Below are 26,508 nucleotides of genomic sequence, written 5' to 3' on the forward strand. Positions count from 1 at the left end.
CATGGTTGCAGCAGTGTGACACTTAGGGTTAGGAATGAGTTGGGAATAAAAGCTCTTCTCTGGGTATGATGTAAGATAAACCTTTGTGGTAATGGAGCGTTGTAGACACCGTTCCTGCAACACAGCAACCCAAAGTGTTGATGGTTTATTCACTGTATTACTTTTGCTGAAACAAAGCCACATGGTTTAACCTTTAAAGGCTTCTTTTTTCTTCTGAATTTGCACACCCAGCCCACACTGCTAATTAGGGGATCCACTTGATAAGCATGTATTTTGTTCCCCCTCTGGTTGCATTCATTCAGTTCAGTTACTGTGACCAAGTGCTACACCACAGAACTTTGATGTAATATGGACGTTGACTACCAGCAGTGGTTATTTTGCCATGTCACAAAAAAAAATGTGTGTGTGTGAGCACATGGGCGTTTTTGCCTGTTGTCTGGGAGTGTGTCAGTGTGTGTTTAGTGAGTGCCTGCATTTATAGAAACACTTGGGCCCACTGCAGAGATCTTATAGAACTAGTATAGAACTATAAGTTCTACTCTTTAATCATTTTTACTCCCTGTGGCACCTCATCGACTGTGTAACCTTTGCAAGCTGGTGTTGATCAGAACAGGTCAGAGATGTAGAAGCGGGAAAGAAGAAGCTGCTTGTAGCATGTCCAGGTCCTGACCCCTGATGAATGCCGTTATGTGTCCCCAATGTGGATCACGAGGCATTCATGATACCTCGTTAAGTAGGCATTGTGGGATAGAATGTCTTTAGCTTTAATTTGAATATTTTAAAAACAAGCCATTGTGAACATCAGTTGTCAAGGACGTTGTTTTTTTATTGCACATTTTACTGAGACTAACAATCTCGCTATTATATTAATACCTGCAGTCGTGTACTTCCCTAAGCCTACATGTTGGATGAATTGAAGTCAGGTCAAATAAAACTCCCTTTAGAAATGTGGAAAAAAATACAAATAAACATGAACTGACTCAAAGATGTGTTTAGTTTTCACTACTAACTTTATTTGTGCTTATGGCTGTGCTGCTGGCTCTATAAATCGAGCTTCTATTCTATCTTCCGTGGGACTTGCTCCCCTGCATCCTGCTCTTCCATGTGGTTTCAGCTGTGAAGGAAAAGAAGTGTGTGTGTGTGTGTGTGTGCCTGTGTTTTGGAGGCCAGTCCTTCTGCTTTGGGATTGGTTGTAGTCAGGAAACAACCCCCACAACTGCTTCAATCAAACACACATTTGCACTTCTAGTTTTATGAGGACTTTTATTTACATAATGTGTTTCACAGCCCCTTGGTCTGATTGTTTCCATCATATTTAAATACCCAACCGTGACCCTTAAGCAAAACCTAAAACTAAGTCCATCAAACAACCATTTGAAGTTTTGAGGACAAGCTAAAATATCCTTACTTCATGAAAATATCATGCAGCATGCAAGTGAACACACACACACACACACACACATACATTACACATCCTACAACATGCTGCGTCCCTCAGGAGATGGATAGGAAATGCCTTCTTCCTCCCAGCAGAACACGTGTTCCTTAGATCTCCCCTAAATGTTTGTGGGTGGAAATTGGATTGTTGTTCCATTGGATTTACCTGTTATTCCTTTTTTTGTACATTTATGCATCAAAATGTATGAATTCATCAGAAAGATGTTTTGTGATCAGAACCTTCCATTACAGAACATGAATTACATGGATAATATGAATTATAATGTGAATATATCAGTACTGAAATGTGCTACAATGACAGGAAGTGACATCATTGCTAATGCATTAAGGCTTACATGTAATGGCGAGCACAATAAACTTTGATTCTTTAGGCACTAGAGATTTGTTTTTAAACATCAATAATTTACTCAACTATTGTAATATTAAATATCCAACCATTTAAATCAAGTAATGTTGCATTTTCTTTCCCTTTTAACTGCATTCCAGAGAAGAGCAGTTTAAATCGAGGATTATTACACGTAAGTTTCCTGCTGTCGTGCGTGTGTGTATGTCACGTCTGAGCCTATAGTCAGTGTCATTATTTTGCAGTGAGTCAGCGAGCGAGAGAGAAAGAACTACTTGTTGGGGTTTGTTCATATAGAGACAAAGTGAGGTGGGAGGAAGAGCGAGTAGGATGGAGGGAGGAGAGAGATGAAGCAACACAGAGAGGATTGAAAGGGAAGGGACCACGGTATGTTTATTCATAGTTCAACATGTTTTCTGTTTGTGAGTGAGTAAGAAAAGGTTTACTTCAAATTACAAAGTGGAACAGTAGATATGAAGACTTTGGCCCAAAACTTGAGCTTAATGTCTCCCCAGGTGCTCAGTATCTCTAAGCTGCTGCTCAAACTGGGATGCAACTTGCCTGTTTCCAATTTCCCAGGAATGGTGCGTCCATCAGTCCACAGATTCCACTGCTGACCTTTTAAATGTGAAGCTGCTGCCAGGGGCCGTTTGCTTTGTGTCAAGATCCAGTCTGAAAACTTCGGCTCCGCACAGATCTGCGCTCAGCCTCTAGTTTTCTTTTTGTAAACCTTGAAGACGTTTATAGAGACAGCAGCACTTTAATGACCGAGCGCAGCGTCACGGCCGACTACAAAGTAGCAACCGCACGCCAACCTGGCTATCGTTGCGTCGTCGCACACATATTCAGACTTGCGCCCTTCCATAAACGAGTGCAGATGGGGGTCAGATGTGGTTAGAATGTCATGCTGTGTGTCGGTGTGTCTGCCTCTGGGATTAGTCACCAACACACTCACGTATAACAAAGGTTCTCTCAGTTGTGGCCTTGAGCTCGTCCGTTTCTCTGCCTCCGGTGGGGTTTTTTTGAACATAAATTTTAAAGGTGCACTGTGCGATCTTGCATGGTTTCAGCGATATTTCATTTTTTGGTCTCCACTCGTTGATCCGCTAACGGCCTGCCCTCTGAGCACACTGTGGAAAAAAACCTGGTCTCTGGAGACAACACCAGGGTCCTAAACGTCATAAAAACACTAGGGGGACGGGCTGTGCACCTGGACATAAACCGCGTGCGCGTGCTACATAGATATAAATTTGTTGGGGTTAGCTCGGCTATCTTAGCGACATTAGCGTAGCACACGTCCACTTTCGATTTCGATGCTCGTCACAATTTCGCGTCCCTTTAATGACAGATGTCGGAAGATGCCGGTACGTTGCCACAAGAGGGCGATGTCAGGACACCGCCGTGATGGGGGGGGGGGGGGACAGGGCTGAGACCCACCTTTGAGATGAGAGTCAAAGTGTACCAGAGGCTGTGTGTGAGAGACATCTTGGCCTACTAATCCACTGGCCCATTAATCTGCTTTACTCCTGAGCAGCTCTCATCTTGTCCCTCTAATGTTGTGTGCTTGTGTGTGTGAGTGATTGTGCGTCCTGTCTCACCTCGTTCATGCTTTGCGTTGAGTGCTGGTGTATTTAAAGCTGCCGTGGCTGAAGCCAGCACATTTATAAACACACGTGTAGACTCTTTGAAGCCTTCCATAATCCCTGGCAGGAACTTTTGGCACATCAGGTGGCAGGCTTGATTTTTTCAGCAGGCTTTGTGCATCCCGTGGAAATTATTGATGTGTTAATTTTTCTGCAGCACCTAAGCTAGAATGTAACATCAGACCTCAGTTTGGTCACTCAGATGGCACATCAGGAGACGTGAGCCTTATTTTATTTCGTAGGGTTGAAATCGCCCCCGATAACCTGACATGTAACTTGAAGATTTAAAAACAAATCTCCTTTGGTGAATGAAGCTTGAAATTTTTGATTTTTTTGGGTCATCTAACCTCTCCCAAGCTGCATGAACAACCCTGCTACAGAACATGAATGAAATGGGCCCGGGCTGATTTGGGGTGAGCCAACCCGTGTCCTTGTGTGATTTGATTTACACTGGATTAAGTGCACACCCCTTTAAGAAAGCCATTATAATGATGGATGGTCACTCCTCTGCATATTTCCAGTTTTTGTTTTGAAGATGGATGGTTGCCTCAGGACAAAGTTGACTGGGATTCTTGATGATGACTAATTGATTAGCTCTTCTGAGTTGAATTTATGTCAAGAGCAGCCAAAGGCAACTCAGCACTCCTTCTCCTCCTCCTCCTCCTCCTCTTCTTTGCTGTCTTTGCTTATTTTCTGTATTTTAATTGCTCTCTATGTTTTAACGTGTTGCCCTCCCCTTTTTCCTCTTCGTGAAGTTGCTTAAAAATTTTGTTTCATCTTTCATCTTGTATTTCATGAATTCCCTTTGCTCCGTCGTACATCTGGCATGCTCCATCTTCTCCCCCGGGACACAAAAGATACCCCCCAACCCTTCCTCTTTTTTCCTCTTTCATCTCTTTCCCCCTTTTTTATAGTCATAGGCTGCGTAGTACTCCTGTCCCTCCTTCCCTCATCCCTCCCCTGCTGCTGCTGTGTGTGTGTGAGAGAGTGGATGGGTGTATGTGAGTCAGTGTAGCTGTAGTAGTAGGAGGAGGAGGGTAGGTCATAAGCTTAAGCCGACATTAGCCATCATTACTGAGTTAGCTAGCTGTCCTGCTAGCCCCACTAAAGACTGGTGTTTTCCCTGTATTTTTCTTTTTCCAATTAGTCTGCCAGTCAGAGCAGGAGTCTCTTCTCTTCTCTTATCTTCTTATCTTATCTTATCTTGGATGGAAGGACTTTACCATGGTAAGAAATTCTATGTACATCATTCTGTGTGTGTCTTTATCTGTGTAATCTACTAATGTTTAGTGGATGTAAGAACTTGTATGTGTGTCTAACTACAATATAGGAATAAGGTGCCATTACTGTGCAATGTATTTTATAGTGGTATGCACATTTATATAAATCATAATCATCTACATTCAATGTTTCAATTTGTTATATCTAAGTAAAACTTTACTTTGGTTTACTTTCAGGTGTCTTATTTCATACTTTTGTCGGGCTGTGTTGCAGTGACAGAGTGCTTGTGTGTGTGTGTGTTTGTGTGTGTGTGTGTGTGTGTGTGTGTAGGAGGCTGCGAGATAGGATTTAGCATTGGGTTTATGTGAGGGAGGATGTGGTGTGTGTGTGGGGTGATAAAGTCAAATTATTGGATTTTGTTCACAGTGTAGCATTGTGCGTGTGTGTAGTTCCCTTGCGGCGTGATGTGTAGGTGTAAGCATGACTTTTTTTAGGTCTTGTTGGTGTGTGCACAAATGCATGGAGTAAAATCCCCCGCAGTGTTTTGTTTCTGGGTTATATCATTCATATTTCATTATATTGTAATATTTCAGTCTTGATTAATAATTAATAGAGTTTTAATGACTGCAAAATAAACTTAAGAGCGAGCACGCATAGACACACCTAACTGGTTCACATGTTTTATGAAACACGCTCATGCTCAAATTTGAATAGGACAGGGTTGATCGTCTTTAATCTTATTCCAGAAAATACAAACATTTACTCAAACCAACATAAAGGAAATGTCCGCATTTGACTCTTTTCTCTGTTTAATCTTTATGAATCAGTGGAATTATACAGCTGTCTGGCCTGATTGTGATTCCTTACAACAGTGGGCTGGTTCAGTAAATCACATTTTCTTTTTATCAGCACACTGAGGTGAGCACACTTGGGAGTGTGGTTCATGGAGAGTGCAGATAAATGTGACCAGCCATGCATTTGCATGACCTTATTATGTTGCCTGCATGTAGGACATATCTATGCATCATCTGTGTGTGTGTGTGTGGGTGTGTGTGTGTGCGTGTTTGTGTGTGTGTGCGTGCATGTGCATATCAGCTTATCCATCAAACTCAGATTTTATTTAGACTCTTTTATTTAGACTCAAAGCTGTATTTCAGGCCTTTAAAGGATGCTTTCTAATATGAGTTAAAAGGCCCAAACAAAGCGTGCCGTTCCGTGCATCATGTTTGTGTCTGGCAGGTGTGATTTGTGCCTCGGGGAGTGTGTTTTATTGTGAGACTGCACGCTTCAGTAACACCACATCGACCCGGGGGTCGCTGGGCCGCCTCTGCTCGGAGCGTAACCGTGAGACAGTGCGCGGTCAGGCAGAGCAGGTGACTGCTCTGATCAGGTTAATTCTGTTGATTCCTAAAGGAGAGGTGTTTTTATTTCCTGAAGGAATACCACCATCTGCCCCGGGTTTCTCCTCGGCCGGTTTGATGGTTTGTCACTCGCTGGTGGGGCGAGCCAACCGTTACCTCTCATCTATCCGCAGCGCAGCTGTGGTCAGTTATACTCAGCTTTTTAAGTCTCTTTTACATATGTTTTCAAGGAAAAACCATCAGCTATCTAGCTGACACCAGGGATATAGCCTGTCCAGATGTTAGAAATTGGGAGAGCAGTCTAATGCTAGCTGCAGCTTCTTCCTGATCCACCATGGGGCACATAAACGTTAAATATCTCTATATGCATGTTTGGAATGAGGGAGAAACCCCCCCTCTCTTATTGAGTGTATCTTTTGTCATGTAATTATGTTGCTACTACCTTTTGTTTTCCTGTTTGTGAGTGAATATTAAAATCGTTGCTTGCTGATCTGTTGGGGCGTGCGTTCAGCCAAGCTTACATCAGCGGTTTCCACCCTACCCTGAAGTAGAAACTACATTTATCATCTACAGCTCTATTCACCTCTTTAGTCCTCAAGAAAATAGCTCCCAGGATGGGCTTCTCCCTGTAGATAACACATGAAGCTGTATGGTAGCTGTCCATAGAATAAAGAACTAAATCTAGTGCTGGTTACAGATATTTATTCCTTATTTAATTGGCGCTTCCTCATAAAAACAGTGTGAACTGATGTGTTAGCACTATCTGCAAGCTACTGCTTCATATTCCAAAGGAGTTATCAATAATAGATTCACCATGAGTCACCTTGCTGGGACGTCCTCTTGGTTTGTGGTTATTTCTTCTGACATTACGTCATTTTGTTGACTCTGCGTATGTGTGTGTGTGGGTACAGAGACATCAGAGGGTCTAAAGCACTTATCCTCTTGACCTCCTCCTGCACACAGCGCCTATCACTGCTCTAACTGGGTGTCAAGTTTTCAGAAAGCTTCTCCTGTGCTTCCTGTGGGAGTTTGAGAGCCTCTGCACCAGTTTGGAACATTGTGCAATAACAGGACCTGACTGTATATGCCATACTTGCATTGACTTTATATCCTTATGCTTTTCACATAATAACATGCAACCATTTCTTCTGTCTTTAGATATTTCAAGGATTGGCCACTACACAGGTGAGTGATGTCCTACTGAGTGTACTCACAATTGTCCATTTTATTCTTAACACTGATCTCTCAGAGTTGCCAACCTCCTAATTTACAACCACCATGTCTGAACTGGGGGTTTTCAGGTCATTTGCACTAACAATGCTGGCGGCCAGCTGTAAGGAAACAAGAAGATAAACAGTAAAACTGTCAGTATAGAAGCATTGTTGGCCAGGATGTTTTTTTTGAATATTCCTCCATTTGTTCTATGATATTTTTAAAGTTTGTTGCATAAATTTGAGTTGTAGTTTTGTTTGTTTTTTCTCCATGCTGTAGTTCATTTCTCAGTGGCCACAGAGTGATTCTTTTTTTGCTACGGGTCAAGAGAATAACACCCATATTTAACATAAAACATTATTGCAAAGGCTTTAACCGGTGACACAAATGAGCTTTAGGTCTATTAGAGGTGTATATGGTCACGTCATTCATTTACATTTAGCAAGTGTAATAAAAATTGAGAAACCTGAGAGTGCATTTTAATCAGTCTTTGTAACAAAGCTTCAGAAGGTTGAACACCTGGATCAGACACTGCAATATTTTATCTTTTATAAAATTTAACACCTTGGCAGGCCTCCAAAAGAGCGCTTCCCATTTGCAGCAACATCCGGCCATCTGACAAAAGGCTTTTGAGTCGTCTCCGTGAACACACACACACACACACACACACACACACACACACACACACCATTGCCTCCCCCCAACCACCAAGGCAACATTATCATAACAATGGTCAATGCCTGAATTAGACCACAAATGATAGGAATCCCACATGTGCACAGGCACACATGCATTCGCTCACAGTTTACAATCAAAGCTGTAAAGGTTGTACGTGTCTGTTTGATGTATGGAGTCTGGCAGCTGGTCTGCAGACCTGAGTACCACACGCTCGCAGGCCTGAAGATGAACCGAGCTGAATGAGGCGGCCTATCAACCGCATTTGCACACTACTTACAGTACTGGTTACTTATTTCTTGTCTTTTTTATCCAATGTATCAATGAACCAACCTATTGTTGCAGTCATTGTGTCCTACTGCTAATAGTGATTTTTAGTGAAAAGGGCATAATTGTACACTTCTCTGTACCTTTGTGATAAAGGAGTTTTTAGTAATTAGATTTTTGTAGGTCATCAGAATTGAAGGTCAGCGTCAAAAACAGCATAGAAGGATTTTTAAAACAGCGTCAGATAAGCAAGATTAGCATATTAATAGTTTGTAGCTCCTCCTGCTTCTCCAGCAGCTCTCTCTCTCTCTCTTTTTTGATCCGCTCATTCCCCAACACAACTTTCTCTGTTGTGCTGCGCTGTCCTCTTTTTCCTGTCATTGATGCTGAAACAATAGCCGCACGCCTCGTCCGTCCGTCTGTCTGTCCTCCTGTTGCTGTTTACTCTTCGGACGCTTTTTTCCTCCGTCTTTTTTTCTAAAAGAAGAACGATTTTTTGGTGTAGAGTACAGCGCAGCTGACGCGTTGTCCAGCAGACGCACACCCTAAAAGTTGGATTTGGCTGTGAACTCTCGGAGCACCGGTTTCACCATCATTGGAATCCTCGCTTGTGGGATGGTCGCTTGATTCTTCCATGGTAACGGTGTAACTGTGGAGGACAACCATGGAGCAGAAACTGGGCAAAAGGCAAACAGCGCACGCTCATCAGAAAAGAGCCTTTGTGGAGTGAAAAACCGAGACTTTAGCAGATTAATCGAACATTTTTAAGGATCTTTTCTGGATTTCAGCTGCTGGGAGTAACAGGAAAAACCTCTGAAAGGGTGTTTTCTTGTTGACTCATGGAGTGTAACATTGTCAGCTGAGCAGAAACCTTTTCTCTGAGGATTAACCGCTTCTTGAACTGTCCCAAAGTTGGACATAGCATTTTTTGCCTGGGACACTGTGTGTACGTGTGTATGTGCGTGTGTGTGTGTGTGCGACCTCTGTGCACTTGAAAATCTATTGTGTGTGTAATGCGTGGTTGTGACAATTCGAGCTGTCTGTCTGTCCTTAGTGCAGGCAGGCACAGAGAAGGACAGACATGTGTTTCCATGGCAATGAGCAGCTGTAGCCCTTTTCCTATGTGTTGGGACAGAGGTACGAATGAAAAAGCTGCTGAGCGTGCACACACACACTTAAGGAGACATACAGAAACAACTATATTGGTATATATCTCTACCCAGCCCCCATCAGCAGGAGGGTCCCCCTACATGAGCCTGGTCCTGCTCAAGGTTTCTTCCTGTTAAAGGGGAGTTTTTCCTTGCCAATGTTGCTTGTCTGGGGTTAGGCCCTGGGATTCTGTAAAGGACCTAGAAACAATTTTGATTGTAACAGACGCTATATAAATAAAGATTGATTGATTGATATTAAGTCTTTCTACAGTGTGACAGCTGACTCCATGAAAACCAGCTTTGTGTCCAGCCAAAGCTAACGTAGCTTTGCATGTTTGCGTGCGTGCTTGAGTCGTAAGAGAAACAAAACAGGTTAAAATGGAAGGGGAAATGGCACAAAGACGTAAATATGTGGAAAATACACTCATACTCAGTAAACGAAGGTGTTGTCAGGATGAAGCTGCCGTAGAATTTCAGGAAACGTGTCAGTGTCCTGACTCCACCAGGAAAAGCGTCAGTCAGAGGTGCATTGTCTTTGCGTTCCACAGGTGCTTACACAGTGAGCCCTGACCCTGACATTACTCTCTCTCCTGTCTTATTGTTGACTGTTTTTTTTGGCCTCGTCTCTTTTTGGACCTGCTAGTTAGCGTCAAACGCTACCATCAGTGTATTCCACGTATGTCAACAGTAGTTCAGGAGCAAAAGTGTTTCCAGTTCTGGACAAACTGGTCACTGTAGCTGTTTTCTGTAATGAATCTTTCCTTACAGGTGCACCTTGCTGGACGCCTCCCCAGGTTATTGACATCTGCTTTCTTCCGTCCAGAATATGACAGACACCTAGCAGCAGCAGTCAAAGCAGGGAAAACCATGGCGACGGCCTACCTTGACCCCAACCTGAACCATGCTTTCCTGGGTGGCGCCAAGTCGCGGCTGAGCGCAGGGGGGTCGGACCGAACCGTCGCGGGTTCTGTTGACAGGGTTCTGAAAGTCTTTCACCACTTTGAGACCAACACCGAGCAAAACTTCTGGTCCTCCAATATCAGATATGGAGACGCGACGGACGTCAGGGTAAGAGAGGAAAAAGAGATTAATCGTGACAAATGCAACATCAGTGATTCCAGGAGCGTTCTCGACTCTAGACTAGTGTTTTGTTGGCTAACATCTAATACCCCTCGGACTCGCTCCTGGTGTGTCTGACTTGTGTACCAGTGTGTTAGACCTTCTGCCCCATGACACAGAATCTATTCACTTCTGCTCAACTGGACTGTTTGTCCAAGATGCATCGCTGCAGACGTGCTCTCCCCTTTCCTCTCCTCCTCTGCCGCGCACTTTCTCCATCAGTATCTAGGTCAGACCCCCCCGAAGCATTTTGCATGGAAACACATGCTACTGTGAGCATTACAGTGTGTATCTGCGTGTGTATGATGTCTGCCAACTTGTTTGGGTTGGAGTGTCATTTCAAATCACCTCACGTCACCTACACGCACAGAGAGACTCGTGCCCTGGTTGACCCGATGCAAAATGCCAGAGACACAAGAGCTCCGTCAGCTGGTTCAGCGGAATGGCTGCTTCAGAACGCCGTGCTGTTTTTGGCTTCAGGGCAACACTGGACATACGAACGGGGGACAGTGGATTTAAATGTAATTATTCGATTTTACTCACTCTGTTCTCGCCATTCCAGGGAATCATCCAAAAGATTCTGGACATCCACAAAGTGCGCTTTACATCATGTTTTGGGCTGCGTCTGAGCAACAGCCAGTTCCGAGACCAGGTTCACTGGCTTCACCCCGAAATGGGCGTTTCCCACGTGAGGGAGAAATACGAACAGGCGCGACCAACTGAGGAGTGGAGGTGAGAGAAAACGGTGATGGGAACAGAACAGAGTTCGTCATCAAGGCTGAGTCAGCAGTTCTCTTCTTCTCATTCCTCTCTGATGTCCGTCCTCACGTTCCCTCCGCTATCTCTTTCTCAACATCGTCTCCATACCTTCACCATGCTGTACTCCTCATATGCTCCATGATAATACTGAAGCTGCTCGTTAGAAGGCTCAGTTCCTCCGTCTTTGTGTCTCCTGTAGGTATGAGTTACGGATCAGGTATCTTCCGAAGTCTTTTGTGCAGCAATTTTCAGAAGACAAACCTACACTCAGCTACTTCTACCACCAGGTACACAAAAACACACCGAAGCTCCAAGACGAGCCAGCATTTTGCTGTCTGCAAACAGCTGCGCAACACACTTCCTGCTGCCTCTCAGACATTTACAGCTGTTGACCCGGTTCTGTGGATAATGCCAGAGGATACTAACTCCGTGCATGAGGGAGGTTATTTAGAGTTTATCCCTGAGAGATTAATAGTTTTATGCTGGAATGTGCTCTCAGGTAAAGAATGACTACATGACAGAGATCGGGGATCAGGTGGATCAAGATGTAGCCCTCAAACTGGGCTGTTTAGAAATCAGGTAAGAGGCTTATTGGCTTTACATAAACTGTCCTTCTTTCATTAAACCTGAATTGTCTTTATATTGGTGGGTTTCTGGGGCATGAGCGAAGTCAAATGTCTCAGGATGTGCAGCATCGTGACGGTTTGAGTATAACAAAGGATCTGCTCATGTTTCGCTCTGCACTCGATTGGTTGCAGGAGGTTCTTTAAAGAGATGAGAGGAAACGCCCTGGACAAGAAATCCAACTATGAACTGCTCGAGTAAGTACAATGTTTGCACGGATTCATTCATCCCAGCAGAAAAGTCCTGTTAGGTGAAATCAGCTTGTCAGACTTTGCAGGGTTATTTCACAAACATTAGCTAACAAGCCTTGGCTCAAATGTGGTCCGTTTCTAATTAGATCTCCACTTCCAAAGAATTCTTTCCCTCTGCCGATCAGCCTAACGAGCTCTTTAATTAACCAGGAAGAAAGGCCGCACTCTTTCCACCCATATCAGCCTTTTCTCTCCCCTTTGTCCTTTTCTCTCAGTCTCCCTCTGTTCTGTCTCACCCTCGATGTGGATTTTGTGTCACGTTTCAACCCGAGAAGAGAGCAACAGACCTTAACAGCGTTATTGCTTCTCTTCTGCATGGGTGCAGGTTTCTGCCTGCACGGTTCTTTGGATTAAAATAGTTTGCTACTGAGGAACAGGAGAATGCTACACCTCTAAAAGCTCTAGAATCTTCTACCAGTTACATAATTCATTTGAACACAAATAAACACTAATACTTACATCATCTTCCCTCCATAAATCGATATTGACCTCTGCATGGCTGTTAGCCTCACCTTCACCCTTGTGTGATACTTACTAAAGTCACAGCTTAAAGGGGGGTGGTTGAATATGGCTTTTTCTGCAAGATTTCAGATTAAATGTCAAACTTCTGACTCCTTACCACAGACATAAACAGGGTTGACTGGTTTAATTGGGGGGGAGGGGGGGTTGGGCGGTGGGGGAGGATTTTTTGTCCCTGTGGACTCTCCTCTGTGTCACTCTCTAACTTTCTGCTCTTTGTTTTCATTCAGACGTGTCTCTTAGGAAAAGATGAGCAGCGCTTTATAGTCAGCACTTAGTCATCGCTTTGTCTTTCTGATTTCATGTCTGCATAAATGTGTCCGTCTGGAGCTGTTGCCGGTAATTTCACAGTGGAGGGAAAAATAGTTGCTGAGATCAGATAAATTGTGCTTCTCACTTAGCATTCCGGAGTCCGTTTAGAGTCGTATAAACACGGGTCTCTACGTTTCTCTGTTTTCAGGAAGGATGTTGGTTTGAGACGATTTTTTCCTAAAGCTCTGCTGGATTCAGTAAAGGTGAGGATGATGATCTCATCACTGTCAGCATCACAGCTCAAAAGAAATGACCAATACTAATACAATAATGAAGTTTTACTTGGTTCCTGGCTTTATCTGACACATATAGTCCAGTGGGAATCATTCCAAGACTGAGGAAAAACAAATCATTTCACTTTGCCTCTAAAGTAAAATAAAGGGAATATAATGTATTTTATGTTCTGGCTTTAGTTTTCCATTTTTCAAAATTATTCCAGACAAGTTAGAAACCAGCTGTGGTCAACCTCAGCCATAAAAATAGCTTATTCGCTTTTGCCCGGATTAGATTTAAATATAGAATTCAAACACCAGAAATCTGGACATATCATTACCATTAATGGCCGAACTATCATCCAGGGATTAATATGTACATTTCATCATTGGCTTGAAGATACAAGATGCCTAGATTCAATCTATAGTTTAATGGTCAAATTTAGATTCACCAGACTCCTTCAGTGTCTTCGTTCTTCCAATTTGATAATAATATTTAGCAAATAAATACAACAAAACCACTTGAATTATCTCATGCAGGATTTAGGTTTTGCTCATTTTTTGTGGCTGGGTTGAGTTTGCATAATGAGCATTGATAAATTTACGGCACGTGTTTAGAGGGAGGGTTTGAGGGCGTCTGTCTGCGTGTGCACACGCATGGAATAAAGGACCGGTGACCCCGAAAGGTCTTGATGTCAGCAGGCAGGAGAACAGATGCTCTGCATGCACGTGTGTGCATGTGTGTGTGTGTGTGTGTGTGTGATAGAGACCCCCAGGTCGTGTTAAAACCCACTTTCTTTTTCCAACAATGAGGTGGGAGGAGCAGCATCAACGGTGTCTCCTTGCGTGGGCCCCCCTCTTGTCTGCCCAGCCTTTACTATCAACTCAGGTTGTGAGAATATTTACCAGGGTTTTAAGTTTCTGCCATTTTAATGTGATTTGTGGATTAGCTGAATGGAAAGATAACAATGAAAATAAAAATTAGGTGGACTCGCAGCCCATAACAAGTCGATTGGGCCTGCGTTTGTGCTAGCAGCTAAAGCAATTATGCTAAAGTTGAGTGAAAGATGTCTGGCACATCTGCTCTTACATAAATGCGTAGATATGTTTGAAAAAGAGCGCAGCTGTCAGTTAAGTGTCTTTCGTTCACTCTGGTGGAAGAATGGTTGTCATTTAATGGGATTATTCTCCCTCCACGGACCTGGACGCACACACACCCACGAGAGCAGATGGCTGTGGTAATAAACACTGAGTGATGTTAGCTGTTGTGAAAGCCTTATAAAGAGCAGACTGTTCATTCATTTTGACAGGCTGTGCAGCAGGTTGACTAAAACTGACCTTAACTGGCCTCACAGATTAAAGTAAGAACAAAAAGGCCCAGCTTTGGCTGAGCCGTCTGTTTGCCTTCACCAAAATGATACTTTAAATTAGTCCATACTTCATGAAGCAGAGTTAAGCACAAAATAATATGGTTATGGTGATACAATATTGGTAAATCTCTGTTTTCATGCACCCTTCATTACTTCCTTAAGTAAATTTCTCATAATTTTTATCTCTAAATATTTACAAATGAGCACTTTTGTAACAAAAAAATGCATCGAATGAGCTGATGTACACAAGCAGCCATTAAAATTCCCCGATTTACTGAATCAAAAATACAGTGTGTTTGTATGACTGCATATTTGTGATGTTAATGGGATGGGTGTGTGTGTGTGTGGTGGGATTGTCACTCACAGCATTTCCTCTCAGGAAGGGTGGTGACGCTGGACTAAGAGTGTTTTATGTGTCTGTTTATGTTGAGAATTCTAGGATGTAATACAATGATCCTATCGAGACCAAAGAACACGCACCGCATCGCAGCATCTGGAATGACTTATACATAAACACGTCAATAGTTAAAGTGGATGGAGCTCACATATTTCTTGGTATATAGAGAGAAAGAGTTTGGCTTATTTACAAAACGGATGCTTAAAAATAGAAGTACAGTAGATGGTCGCTCAACAGAAGAGATAAAACAGGCTGTAATCATGGTCTGCGTGCTTCTCCCCTCAAAAATGCTAAATGTTTACACAGACGGAGGATTTATACATGTCATCTTAACACAAGATGCATGAATTGCAGTCAATCATTGATTTTGGCTGCTATTTTTTTGTTAATTGTTGCGATGTGGATTTATTTTGTGTGGAACAGCCTTAATGTGATGAACCGCTGTAACTGTAAATCCACATTTTCTTAAGCTTGGACTTTAGTGGTCTAAATCTCCTCTAATCTTTATCTTAAGCTATATAGAGTGAGCTGTTTATAGTTTAGGATGTGTGTGCTCGCATGCATTTTCATGCATTTTCACATAGTTGTATTTTTTATTATTATTTTTGAGGAAATTACTCATGCATATATATATATATACGGTAATTAAAAATCCCTTTACTATATATTCATCCGCATTTCATCTACAGTTGGTTTTAGGGGTTCAGATTAGTTTCGAAAGGGATTAAGTCACATGTTTACTTTTGTATATAGCGAGGATTATAAATGGCAGAATGTTAATCGATGGATTCTGCTTCTGTAGGCTGATGCACATCTGTCTGACCGAGCAGTCCTACAATTTAAAGCAGCTTGATTCCGCGCAGCTGGTGCACCAAAGGTCTATTTTGGAATGTAATTTCCAAATAAAGAAAAGGCAGACTTTCCTTTAATTGACTGGAAAGCAATAGTATTGATTAACTTTGTTAGAATATTGATCTGTAAAAGAGTGTCCCTGGAATTATGTTCAAGGGTTAATTATTGTCTCATACAAACAATCTAACACACACACACACACACACACACAATTCTAGTCATCTATAGTTATGAACAGTTTGATAAGGTAATCTGTCAAATATTAATTTGTTATCCTTGTTTAATGCTTTCCGTCCTTCTCTATGCAGGCGAAGACACTCCGTAAATTGATCCAGCAGACGTTCAAGCAGGTAGCTAATCTCAACGATGAGCAGTGCATCCTCAAGTTCTTGGATATCCTTGCACCAATCTGTCGCTATGACAAGGAGTGTTTCAAATGCGCCCTTGGGGTAAGTTTCTTCTACTTTCGACTTCAGTTATTGGAGCGATCACTGGGGTTTTCCTGGTGTGAGCCTGCCCTCTTCTGGTCACATGTGTTGTTACATACTGTCCTGCAGGTTCTCCTTCGTCCAGATCCTGTTATCAGGGTTGAGAGCAGCTGTATTTTTTATGTTTTTAAATAGGTTTCACCTCACATTTGAAAAACCAATCTAACCAGAGCATGTGTCTTCTGTGTGACTTTTCCTCTTGCTCTTAATAATTGCTTCCATTATCATCTCTCTCTCCCCTCTTACCTATCACAGTCCAGTTGGGTGATTCAGGTGGAGTTAGCCATTGGACCAGAGGAAGGGATTAGTTACCTCACTGATAAGGGATCCACGGTGAGCTGCAGACACCGTTTGTTTTGTCTTCCTAACAAACATTCCTTGGAACATTTTAAAAGTATGTGTACCTTATATGCAGTTTAGTTCATACTATCTATTCTCTACTCTTCCTGTGTATCCAGCCCACCCATCTAGCTAACTTCAACCAGGTTCAGTCTATCCAGTACTCAGCCATGGAGGAGAAGGACAGGAAAGGAATGATACAGCTCAATGTGGCTGGAGCTGCTGAGGTACAATGCCCTCAAAATCAATGTGTAGAATAGTAAATTTGTAATCTTTCTGGTGGTTTGTAATCTTTATGATAATTGCGATGGTTACTTGTCTGCATAGAATCTCTAATGGTCAACTATTATCATGTTTCTGTTCAGATTTTGTGCATTAAATCTTGAAAGACTGGATAATTCTTATATTTCGTATTGGTGCATTTTAGTTGCAATTAAACATTTAGCCTCTAGGGGGCGCCAGAGTATTTCACCACATGCTGCAGTTACCAGATAATTTTACTCACAACTGGAAGTCTCGGTGTGCTCTTACACGTGGTGGCATTTTGTGTGTGTGCGTGTGCGTGTGTGCGTGCGTGTGACTACAGCCTCTCACAGTTACAACAGCGTTACTAACCACAGCAGAGAACTTGGCTGACTTGATAGACGGCTACTGTCGACTCATCTCAATGGAAAGTCATTCGTTCATTGTCAGAGTCCATAAAGGTATGAACGCATAAAACATTTTAGCACCCTGAAAAAAAGAAACAATAATTATCATATACATGCTACATAATAGTTTGGCATTTAAGATTGTTGTTTATTGCCCAGTATAATATATACTTCATCTCATTTGCTAAATTAAGAATACTACTTATTAGCAGCGGATTTGCAATCAGTTTAATGCTTATCCCATCTTTACATTTCATATTTTCACTGTGATATTGCGCGTTTCTGTCCTCTAGAGGGAGAAAGAGCACTACCATCCATTCCAAAGTAAGAGCCAACATCATTCTCAGTACTAGTTCCAGTTATTAATGCTAAAGTCATATATATAGCTGTGAAATTGACTTACTTGCTATCATGCATGGCCAGTCAAACACAAGTGTACTGTGATTTTTTATTGACATCAATGCAAGGCTATCGTGCATATTATTTCCATTACAGATCCACTTTGTCAAATGTATTGTAAGTAATTGAATGTTAGATACACACTGGTGCTAAGTTTTGTTTTTTAACGTTAAACACTTTTGAAGCATAAAACCATTAGGTCCCTAATTAATTAATATGTCTACAGGTAAAATACTTTGAACTGGAACTTCTTGTTGGTTCAGTCTTTGGTTCAGCTGCTGTTATAAAAGGTTGCTATTTCTATCCCCACCACGAGGTGGCGTTGCTTTTAGACAGATTTCTGAAATAGTAAAATTATTCTTCAGTGTTCAACTCTATAGCTATACTAGGGAGTTTTTCTTTGACTTTAGTATTATGGTATCTCAGGTCTTCACTAAAGCCCGTGTTTTACGTCCTTTTAGGCTTTTCAACTCAGACCTCTCAGTTTTCCACCCCTCTTTTCTGGTCAAATAAGGAGATAAGTTTAGGAGCCAAATACTTTCCACTTAGGGGTTTCAAACACACCAGAGTCTCCTCCTCTTTTTTTTGCAGGCTCTGTCTCACTCTCTCTCCCTCTGTCTGTGGCCTGTCTCCTTTTCTCTCCCCCTCTCTCTCTCTCTCCTTGTCTCTCTCCCTATTTCTCTTCATCTCTACCAGTGGAGGTTTCTGATGTAAAACTGTAATAGTGCATAGATGACACGGACAGAGCATGCTAAAGGCAGACAGATAGTTTAAACATGGGATTTAGCTTTAAAAGTCATTCGTAGGTATGTTGAAGAGGCTCTGACACGAGCTGGGTAGGTGTGTTTTACGAGGTTGCCATGGTAGCCTTTTCCATTTGTGCAGAAGTTTAATGTCTGGTCATTGTCCTCTTGTTTTGTAGAGTGTCCAATCATGAGAAAAAGCTAGAGGCAGTCAGGAGCGGAGTAAGAGCGATTTCTGTCTCAGGTAAGATGGAAATCATCCTTTCAACAAGCAACCGTGGAAGTTCACCATCTTCAGTGCTTCCATCTAGTGTTTTCTTTGTATCTCTCCATTTCCTGTGTCACCTTTTGTCCTCTCCCTGTTTCTGTTTCTGTAAGTCGTCATCCTTTGTTTACATCCTTCTCTTCCCGTCACCCCTCTCTTATCCCCTCACATTTTTCCCACTCCCGTCGTCTCCTCCTGATTGGCTGCAGACCTAATGACATCGACACCTCCTAAGCCAACCAGGGCACGGCGTTTCCTCCTCCCCTTTGTCTTCTGTTCAGATTCACCACCCAATGGTATCCTTGGCCTTCATTGGACCATTGGTGGAGGAGTGCATCCACAAAATTGTGGTGTGGAAAGATAAAGTAAAGAAAAGCTGTGGATAAAATCCTGAACATGATTCCAAAAATTCCTTATCAGTAATGGACAGCATTGACTTATAACTGCATCACAGTCTCTATTTTGAAGGTGCCCTTCTCTGCTGTTGTCCTCATTGCCTGCTCACTTTTATGAACTTCTTTGGCGCACGAACGCACGCTTCAGATGCAAGTAACCGCCTGCGTGTCGGTGCTTATCACAACAGCCATTAATGAACGACATTTTGCACATTTGATTTTGCACTAAAAAAAATAGTAGAAATGTGAAAAAGTGAAGTCAAACTGGGCTTCCCAGCAGGTTAGGGTTGCTATGCTAATGAAGCCATCTGACAATATAAACAGCTGAAACCACAGTTTACTTACAGCAGTAATTCAGAGAGCTTCATATAAGGAAACAACTCTACATGTGTTGGTTTTGATTAGCAGTACCTGCATGTTAGTACAGATATTTTTAACATTTTTTTCTTTTCAACGTTAACTTGCCTGCTATGTTTTTTGCAGACCTTTTAACCCAGTTTTGTTTCAAGTCTTCATGGTCTAACTTCTCTCTCTCTCTTTCTCCCTCTTTTCTCCTGTACCCTTGCTACTTTCCCTCTTCTTCTGTCCCATTTTCTGCATGCTCTCCTGGACCCTGCAGAAGAACTTAGCGGGGATGGTAACGTTTTGTTCTTGTTTATCCTCTTGTGTGTATCCACACACTCGTGCTGGTGTGTGTCTGTGTGTGAGAGAGAGAGCGAGAGAGAGTCATGCTGAGTTGTTTGTAATTTTTTAATATAAGAAGAAAATGGATGGATGAATCTTTAGATTTATTTCTTTTATTGTGCATTAATAACATTGTAAGTAGAATCAGACTGGCATTTTTCCCTAAAGGGATCTTGTCCAAGCCACATCCTCATCTCTCTCTCTCTCTCTCTCTCTCTCCTCTCCCTCCCCATACACACACAAAATCTTGCATACGTGTACTGAAATATATTTATGCACACACAAGTGCAGTGGGGAGAGGCTCGCTTGCTTGCTTGCTTGCTGGATTCAAACACGCATTCCTGGCTATAATGAGCTAAATAGATCACATACAACACACGCTCTCACTCGCCCCTTATTTCAGCACGGAGGAGTTTTAGAGGTGAGAGCGATTGTCTATATCGACCTAGTCTACTATATTATTTACATTAGTGGCTTATTTCCTGGTGCTTTTCCCCGTAAGGGGATTCTTTTCCCAGATTTCAGAGTAAACCCCTTGAAAGCGACACTTTCTGAAGCGTAAGATAGCAGATATGAGGGCAGTCTGCAGGGCAGCAGATGTTTGACTCTTGTTTCCAACAGCTGAGTCTGCACACGGATTTTATTTTGAACGCTGCCATCTGGTCCGGACAGACCCGGTCCATCCTTTTTTTCCCTGCTGGCAGTCTACTAATCTGTGTAACTCCACACAAATTCAGTCCTAAATGGGACCATATGCCTTTTCTCTCCCCTTTCCTCCTTCTCATTCTCGCTCCGGACGTTTTCTTTCCTTCACATTTAAACTTGCATTTGAACACTTTAAAAAAAAAAAAAAACATCTCTCAGTTTTCAGTTTTCTCAGAGTGGTTTCCCTCCTCTTCACCGCTGCTCTGACTCCCCGCAGCCAGCTGCTTTCGTGCACAGATATGCAACACATGGTCAGATGACACTCTTGACCAATGTGTGTGTGCATCTGTGTGAGAAACAAAAGAAAGAAGCTATGCGGGAATTGCTTTGTGTGGCATTTATCAAAACTCTGTAGCCGCTGCTGTGTTTCTTCACTTGTTGGAGCTGTTGATTTTCCATATTCTGTCAGTAAACACGGTCAGATGGACACACGGTAAACGGAACGGGGGTTGGTTTCTTGCTGTTTCTGTTGGGCTGAGTTCCGTTTCTTGGCATTGCTGAGCGTTTTCTCTCCGTCTGTGTGTCCTGTTACAGAGACTGATGACTACGCTGAGATAGTTGATGAAGAGGACACTTACACCATGCCCTCCAGTAAGTGACTACAGCCGTCTCCTTTTGAACTCCTTTGAACAACTCTGAACCCGAGACGTAGTGTTTAATCTTACTGTATCATCAATGTCGCGAGTGTTATTCTGTCATAAGCTTTTACTCTCAGGGAAACATTTATTCGGCTCTGCTGTCGATAATGGCGCAAGTCGGGCTGCCTGTTTCCAATAAAGATCAGGGGAGCAGCGTTAGGCTGCAAGTGAGTGGTTAGATAAGAGCTGACTCGCTGTCTTTAGAGCGGCTCGCTGGGGTTTTCTCTCACAACTGTCAAAATACGAGCAAAAGCTGAAGTGTTGGTAGGTCCGACTGCACTTCAGGAAGTCAAAATATCGGCTCAGCACTTGGTTGCAGGTCATTTACCGTACATGTTTATTTAGTGAAAAGTAAAACCGAGTCGTCAAAAGTGAAAATGAACTGTGTGTTTTTCCTTACTGTTGACATTTTTTCTCCTTTTGGATGTTTCTCTGGATGATTTTGGTTTTCTTTTGATTGTGGTTTTATGCTATTACTCTGGCGTCCCATTTCTTCCAAACCAAATTTTTGCATCCAGATTTTTCTAATTCTCTATTTGTCACGAGTCAAATCTGTTCCCGTCCATTTTAACCTGAGTAACACTAACTAACCTATTTCTATTTAAAGAATGACTTTTAAAAACTTCATCTCATTGTTTAAAACCCAAGTATCAGAATAAACCACACACAGATGGATGTGTGTGTCTCTTTACATCCTAAAGCATCTGTCTGGCTCTCTCCTTCTCTTCATATCTCTTTCTGCCTTTTTCTCCCCACGCCAACACAGTCAGCTATGGAGTAGTTGAAGGTAAAAATTTCCCGTCTTCAAGGATTCTCTTCATGCATTTATGTAGTTTTTTTTTTCAGTAAAAAAGTTTGCCTTCGCTGTTTTACTTTGTTAGAAATAGAAAGTTGGCACCGTGTTAAATGGAGTTAATGTTGGCCAAGTGTTGGAGATAAACAGCAACTGGACTCTTTGTTAATGCTCGTCTGTGGCCTGACATCTTCAGCTGTGTGGAAATAGGGATTGTGACATGTTTCATAGGTGGATGTTGCTGCAGGAGCTTTGTGAGTCCATCAAGAATGTGCATTTCCTGAAGAGCTCTAAGAGGACAGATGTTTAGCAGAGAGACCTGCGGGTCGATGCCTCAGAACACAGATAGAAAATAAAGGCTTGAGGAATGTGGTGTGCATGTGAAGATGACGATTTTCCTAAACTTTATAGCTTTATAGTGCGGATTAGTTTGCATGTCAAAGTAGACGTGTCTGTGTGTGTGTGCGCGTGTGTGTGTGTGAATGGGAGGAGGTGTGTGTAGCAGAATGCACAAATCTGCTTCGGAATGTATTTATGTTTTCCCTCATCACCAGTCTTTGTTTATTTTGCTGTTCTCAGCACGAGATTATGAGATCCAGAGAGACAGAATAGAGCTGGGTCGCTGCATAGGAGAGGGTCAGTTTGGAGATGTGCACCAAGGAGTTTATAACAGCCCGGTAGGTGCAAACGCACGCAAGAGGACGAACTCACTAGCAGCTGCATTTCAGTTGCATTGGAAGTTTACTCTTTGATTTCATTGCACTGATTTGCTCTAAATGTTTTACAGGACAAACCAGCGCTACATGTTGCCATCAAGACCTGCAAAAACTGCACGTCGGACAGCGTCAGAGAGAAGTTCCTACAAGAAGCCCGTAAGGATGCCCTAGAGGGAGATTGGGTGTTCTTCCTCTTTTTCCTCCAGTAATGTACGCATGTTTGTCTGGCAGTAACGATGCGTCAGTTCGACCATCCACATATCGTTAAGCTGATCGGAGTGATCACAGAAAACCCCGTGTGGATCATCATGGAGCTCTGCACCCTGGGGGAGGTATGAGAGCGTCGACATGCTGAGAGGCCGACTTTCATCTTCGGCTTATACGGTGTCAGTTAAGCAAAATATTCGCTGACCCAAGCAGAATATTCATTCGTTCGTTGGCGTCTGTCTTCACAGCTTCGGTCATTCCTCCAGGTGAGGAAATACAGTCTGGATTTGGCCACTCTCATTCTGTTTGCCTACCAGCTCAGCACAGCTCTGGCATATCTGGAGAGTAAACGCTTCGTACACAGGTGCACACAAACACCGACAAATTCATTTCTGTTGTCTGTTCTTACATTTTGTTCCTAAATAATAACATAACTCAGCTCTAATTTTAGATATTGTTGCCTTACAGGGACATTGCAGCCCGCAACGTGCTGGTGTCTTCAGTTGACTGTGTGATGCTCGGAGACTTTGGCCTGTCCCGATACATGGAGGACAGCTCCTACTACAAAGGTAAAAGCAGAGACCTGCTAAGACCCAATGCTGATTGTTTTGAAAGCTGCCGACTGATTAGTTGAGTAAAGATCTTTTTTTCAGCTTCTAAAGGTAAACTTCCCATCAAATGGATGGCCCCAGAATCCATTAACTTCAGGAGGTTCACCTCTGCCAGTGACGTGTGGATGTTCGGTGTGTTACGCAATGCTCTTCTTCTCTGTTCTGTTTGAAAGTTTTGTCCTAAAGAAACTCTTTTCTGCTTCTAGGCGTGTGCATGTGGGAGATCTTGATGTACGGCATCAAGCCTTTCCAGGGCGTGAAGAACAACGATGTGATTGGCCGGATAGAGAACGGCGAGCGACTGGCTATGCCTCCTCAGTGCCCGCCCACCCTTTACAGCTTGATGACCAAATGTTGGTCGTACGATCCCAGCAAGAGGCCCAGATTCACAGAGCTTAAAACACAGCTCAGGTATTCCATATTTGTACTGTTTTGCAGGATTTGCTGTTAGTTTTGCTTGAACAATTTGTTAAAATGACCCTGTGTGTGAATGTCGTAGCACCATACTGGAAGAGGAGAAGCTCCAGGAGGAGGAGAGGCATCGTATGGAGATGAGGAGACAAGTCAATATGTCCTGGGACTCTGGAGGGTCGGACGAAGCTCCGCCTAAAGTAAGATTTCACCCATGGCTCGACTCACTTCTCTTTGATGTTGTTGAGCTAAAGCAAAGTGTTTACTGTGCGTCTGCAGCCCAGCAGACCAGGTTACCCCAGCCCTCGATCCAGCGAAGGCTTCTTCTCCAGCCCACAGCTCAACCATTTCCAGGTACAGATGCACCTCTCTGCCGCTCCTCGGTTCTCTTTCAGTCGTTGAAGGGTTTCTTTCTGACTATCAGAAGGTTTTTATGTTTTTATAACAGTCAAAGACAACGTTTGCGGTGGATTCGCTGTTATTCAATCATCCGTTTTTACCATTTTAGCTTGTGTTTTCTATCACAAGATTGCTCCTTTGGGAAATTGTGCTTCCTTTGATCATTTTGCTTCTCTAAAACTATGAATAACTGTCCCAACTGTAAACATGCATAATCAATAAATAATTCAGGTAATCGGTGTTGGGACAAAACATGAGGAGCTTGAGTAGCACGCATCAACAGATTCTAAATTAAATGCAGCGCTGCAGACTGGCGGCTTCTTCTGACAGAGACAATAAATCTACTAAAAATAATTCTCTGTGGTGTTTATAAGGAGGTGTAACTATTTTAGATCTATTAACCTTTATTATGATAGCATAGAAAGTCACCACAAAAACAATCTCAATGTGTTTTCCTGTTTTGATTCTCATTAATAACGAGCCTCTATCTCCTCCCCTCCTGCAGCCTTCTGCCCACGCTGGTGGAGGAGGAGGAGTCGGGGGCAGCTTCACCCCGACTGATTCGTGGAGTCAGCACAGATCTGAACACACAGCCATGTGGAGCCCAAACATCGAGGTACTGAATAAAATGTCAGCTGAACACACACATTTTTAAATAATCGACTAGTAAAAACTGCTTGTTTTGCTTGTGAATGCTGGTAAAGTAGTGAGGTGAAGAGCCCCTCAGCCTTTAAGCATCAGTGTTCTGTGCAGGGCAACGGCCAGGCCAGATGGAGGAGAGGCTGATGATGCAGCAGCAACAGATGGAGGATGACCAGCGCTGGTTGGAGCAGGAGGAGAGCTTCATGGTAGACTATACACACTTTTTACTTTCTCTTTTAAAAGCTGGAGGACAGCTCCACAAAATATTTAACAGGCAATGAAAAGCAACATTTACATGTGGTTTGGACCCTAATGGCTAAAAGGTTTGATTCAGACACCAGCAAGATCCACAACTCTTCCTTTTCCAGCCTGTGCCTTTAAATATCGCCATGGTCACCAGGAGGGATTCAATCCAGCATAACAAATATTCTAATTCACAAAAGTTCACTGTGGGCCTGCACTTTGTCCACAAACATCTGGGTACTTTTCCCAAATGTTGCAAGTTTGCCTCATCTTTGAAGCAGCTCTGCAGGCTTTCATTTATCCGGCCACACTGCAGCACCCCCCTCCCCCCACTCAGAAAAGAACTGAAGTCGCTGCTTCTGCAAGTCTGTTTTCTTCTCTTTTATGGTCAGATTGTTTTTCCCCCTGCCACATTTCTTCCTTGTAAGTGGTCAGTTTGTAAGTTTGGAGATGAGCTCTCAGGAAACACGGCGGGCAGCTTATTTAATCTCATTTCTTTAATGAATTCAGGCGCCGTCTCCTTACGTTCACGCCATGCTCAGGCCCCTGGGAGCTCTGAGGTGCACAGCAGCACTGTTCCCTGACCACGTCCATCAACAGTTTACAGCTCTGACCTTAAAACGTCACTGACGTTTCCTGGAAAAATAAAAGCGTTCTCTTCCTCTTCTTTGTGATTGTAATCTAAAACCACAGCTCAGTTTCATCTTGGTCGAGAACAGCAGTTTAGCCAATGAAATCACCGTAAGATTATTATAGATGTGACTACGTGGTCAGGGGATTATTTCTAAGGCAGGGTGTCATTTGAGTACATTTTGTAATCACAATTCAATTCAATAAATTTAAGTAAATACTGTATATATACACATATACGCATATACACACATACATATATATATGTGTGTGTATATACCAGTATATGGTGTATTTATTTGGGGAAAAAATCATATATATATTTGTGTGTGTGTGTAAATGTGTGTATATATACAGTATATATATATATATATAGTGTATTTATTTGAATAAATGTATCATTATAAATGAAACTTATACATGTTATCATTGGATTTATTGGTAAGCTTTATGTAAAGAATTCCACAACATCAGATCCATTTGAGCAGATCATTTGGGACGTGTTCTCTTCCTGCTGGCCGAGGGAAAGAAGAAGTGTTGTGAAAAGACAAATGAGAAACGAGAGCGTGCGAGGAGCAACAGTGCAGGAGAGAAGGAATGAGAGAGGAAGTGGGATTGGCAGGAGGATGAAGAAGGTGGACCCAGCAGGCCATCAGCAGGAGAGATGTGGAGAGAGAGGGCTGGAAAAATGGGAGGGAAGGCAGCGCGGGACAGAGCAGGGATCTTTTTGTCTCTGTGGTGCAGAAGAGCTTCTCCTCCTTCGGAAAAACCTTCTGTTTTTTCTCCAGCTCACTTTTTCCCCGT

The 26,508-nt window shown here is 42.7% G+C and overlaps 1 protein-coding gene across 13 annotated transcripts in view; it reads left to right on the forward strand.

The window, feature by feature from the left end:
• LOC130518720 (focal adhesion kinase 1-like) overlaps positions 1-26,508 on the forward strand; it is a 30,127-nt gene that overhangs the window by 1,243 nt on the left and 2,376 nt on the right. For 2 of the 13 annotated variants that reach the window (XM_057021547.1, XM_057021549.1), the window contains 29 exons: positions 4,592-4,671; positions 7,185-7,211; positions 10,155-10,399; positions 11,013-11,182; positions 11,409-11,496; positions 11,709-11,788; positions 11,968-12,030; positions 13,064-13,118; positions 16,055-16,195; positions 16,490-16,567; positions 16,693-16,800; positions 17,160-17,277; positions 17,517-17,547; positions 18,545-18,609; positions 18,840-18,926; positions 19,645-19,662; positions 20,949-21,005; positions 21,819-21,839; positions 22,425-22,522; positions 22,633-22,717; positions 22,793-22,893; positions 23,017-23,132; positions 23,237-23,337; positions 23,422-23,511; positions 23,586-23,790; positions 23,879-23,990; positions 24,070-24,144; positions 24,695-24,805; positions 24,943-25,037. In XM_057021547.1, the coding sequence (XP_056877527.1) occupies positions 4,653-4,671; positions 7,185-7,211; positions 10,155-10,399; positions 11,013-11,182; positions 11,409-11,496; positions 11,709-11,788; positions 11,968-12,030; positions 13,064-13,118; positions 16,055-16,195; positions 16,490-16,567; positions 16,693-16,800; positions 17,160-17,277; positions 17,517-17,547; positions 18,545-18,609; positions 18,840-18,926; positions 19,645-19,662; positions 20,949-21,005; positions 21,819-21,839; positions 22,425-22,522; positions 22,633-22,717; positions 22,793-22,893; positions 23,017-23,132; positions 23,237-23,337; positions 23,422-23,511; positions 23,586-23,790; positions 23,879-23,990; positions 24,070-24,144; positions 24,695-24,805; positions 24,943-24,975 (2,598 nt within the window). In that variant the 5' untranslated portion in view covers positions 4,592-4,652 and the 3' untranslated portion in view covers positions 24,976-25,037. Of the gene's footprint in view, positions 1-1,944; positions 1,977-4,591; positions 4,672-7,184; positions 7,212-8,413; positions 9,318-10,154; positions 10,400-11,012; positions 11,183-11,408; positions 11,497-11,708; positions 11,789-11,967; positions 12,031-13,063; positions 13,119-16,054; positions 16,196-16,489; positions 16,568-16,692; positions 16,801-17,159; positions 17,278-17,516; positions 17,548-18,544; positions 18,610-18,839; positions 18,927-19,644; positions 19,663-20,948; positions 21,006-21,818; positions 21,840-22,424; positions 22,523-22,632; positions 22,718-22,792; positions 22,894-23,016; positions 23,133-23,236; positions 23,338-23,421; positions 23,512-23,585; positions 23,791-23,878; positions 23,991-24,069; positions 24,145-24,694; positions 24,806-24,942; positions 25,038-26,508 lie in introns of those variants that run through there. The other 11 variants (XM_057021539.1, XM_057021552.1, XM_057021546.1 and 8 more) reach the window with 10 other exon arrangements.

Source organism: Takifugu flavidus, chromosome 21 (genome assembly GCF_003711565.1).
Source record: "Takifugu flavidus isolate HTHZ2018 chromosome 21, ASM371156v2, whole genome shotgun sequence".
In the NCBI taxonomy this organism is placed as follows: domain Eukaryota; kingdom Metazoa; phylum Chordata; class Actinopteri; order Tetraodontiformes; family Tetraodontidae; genus Takifugu; species Takifugu flavidus.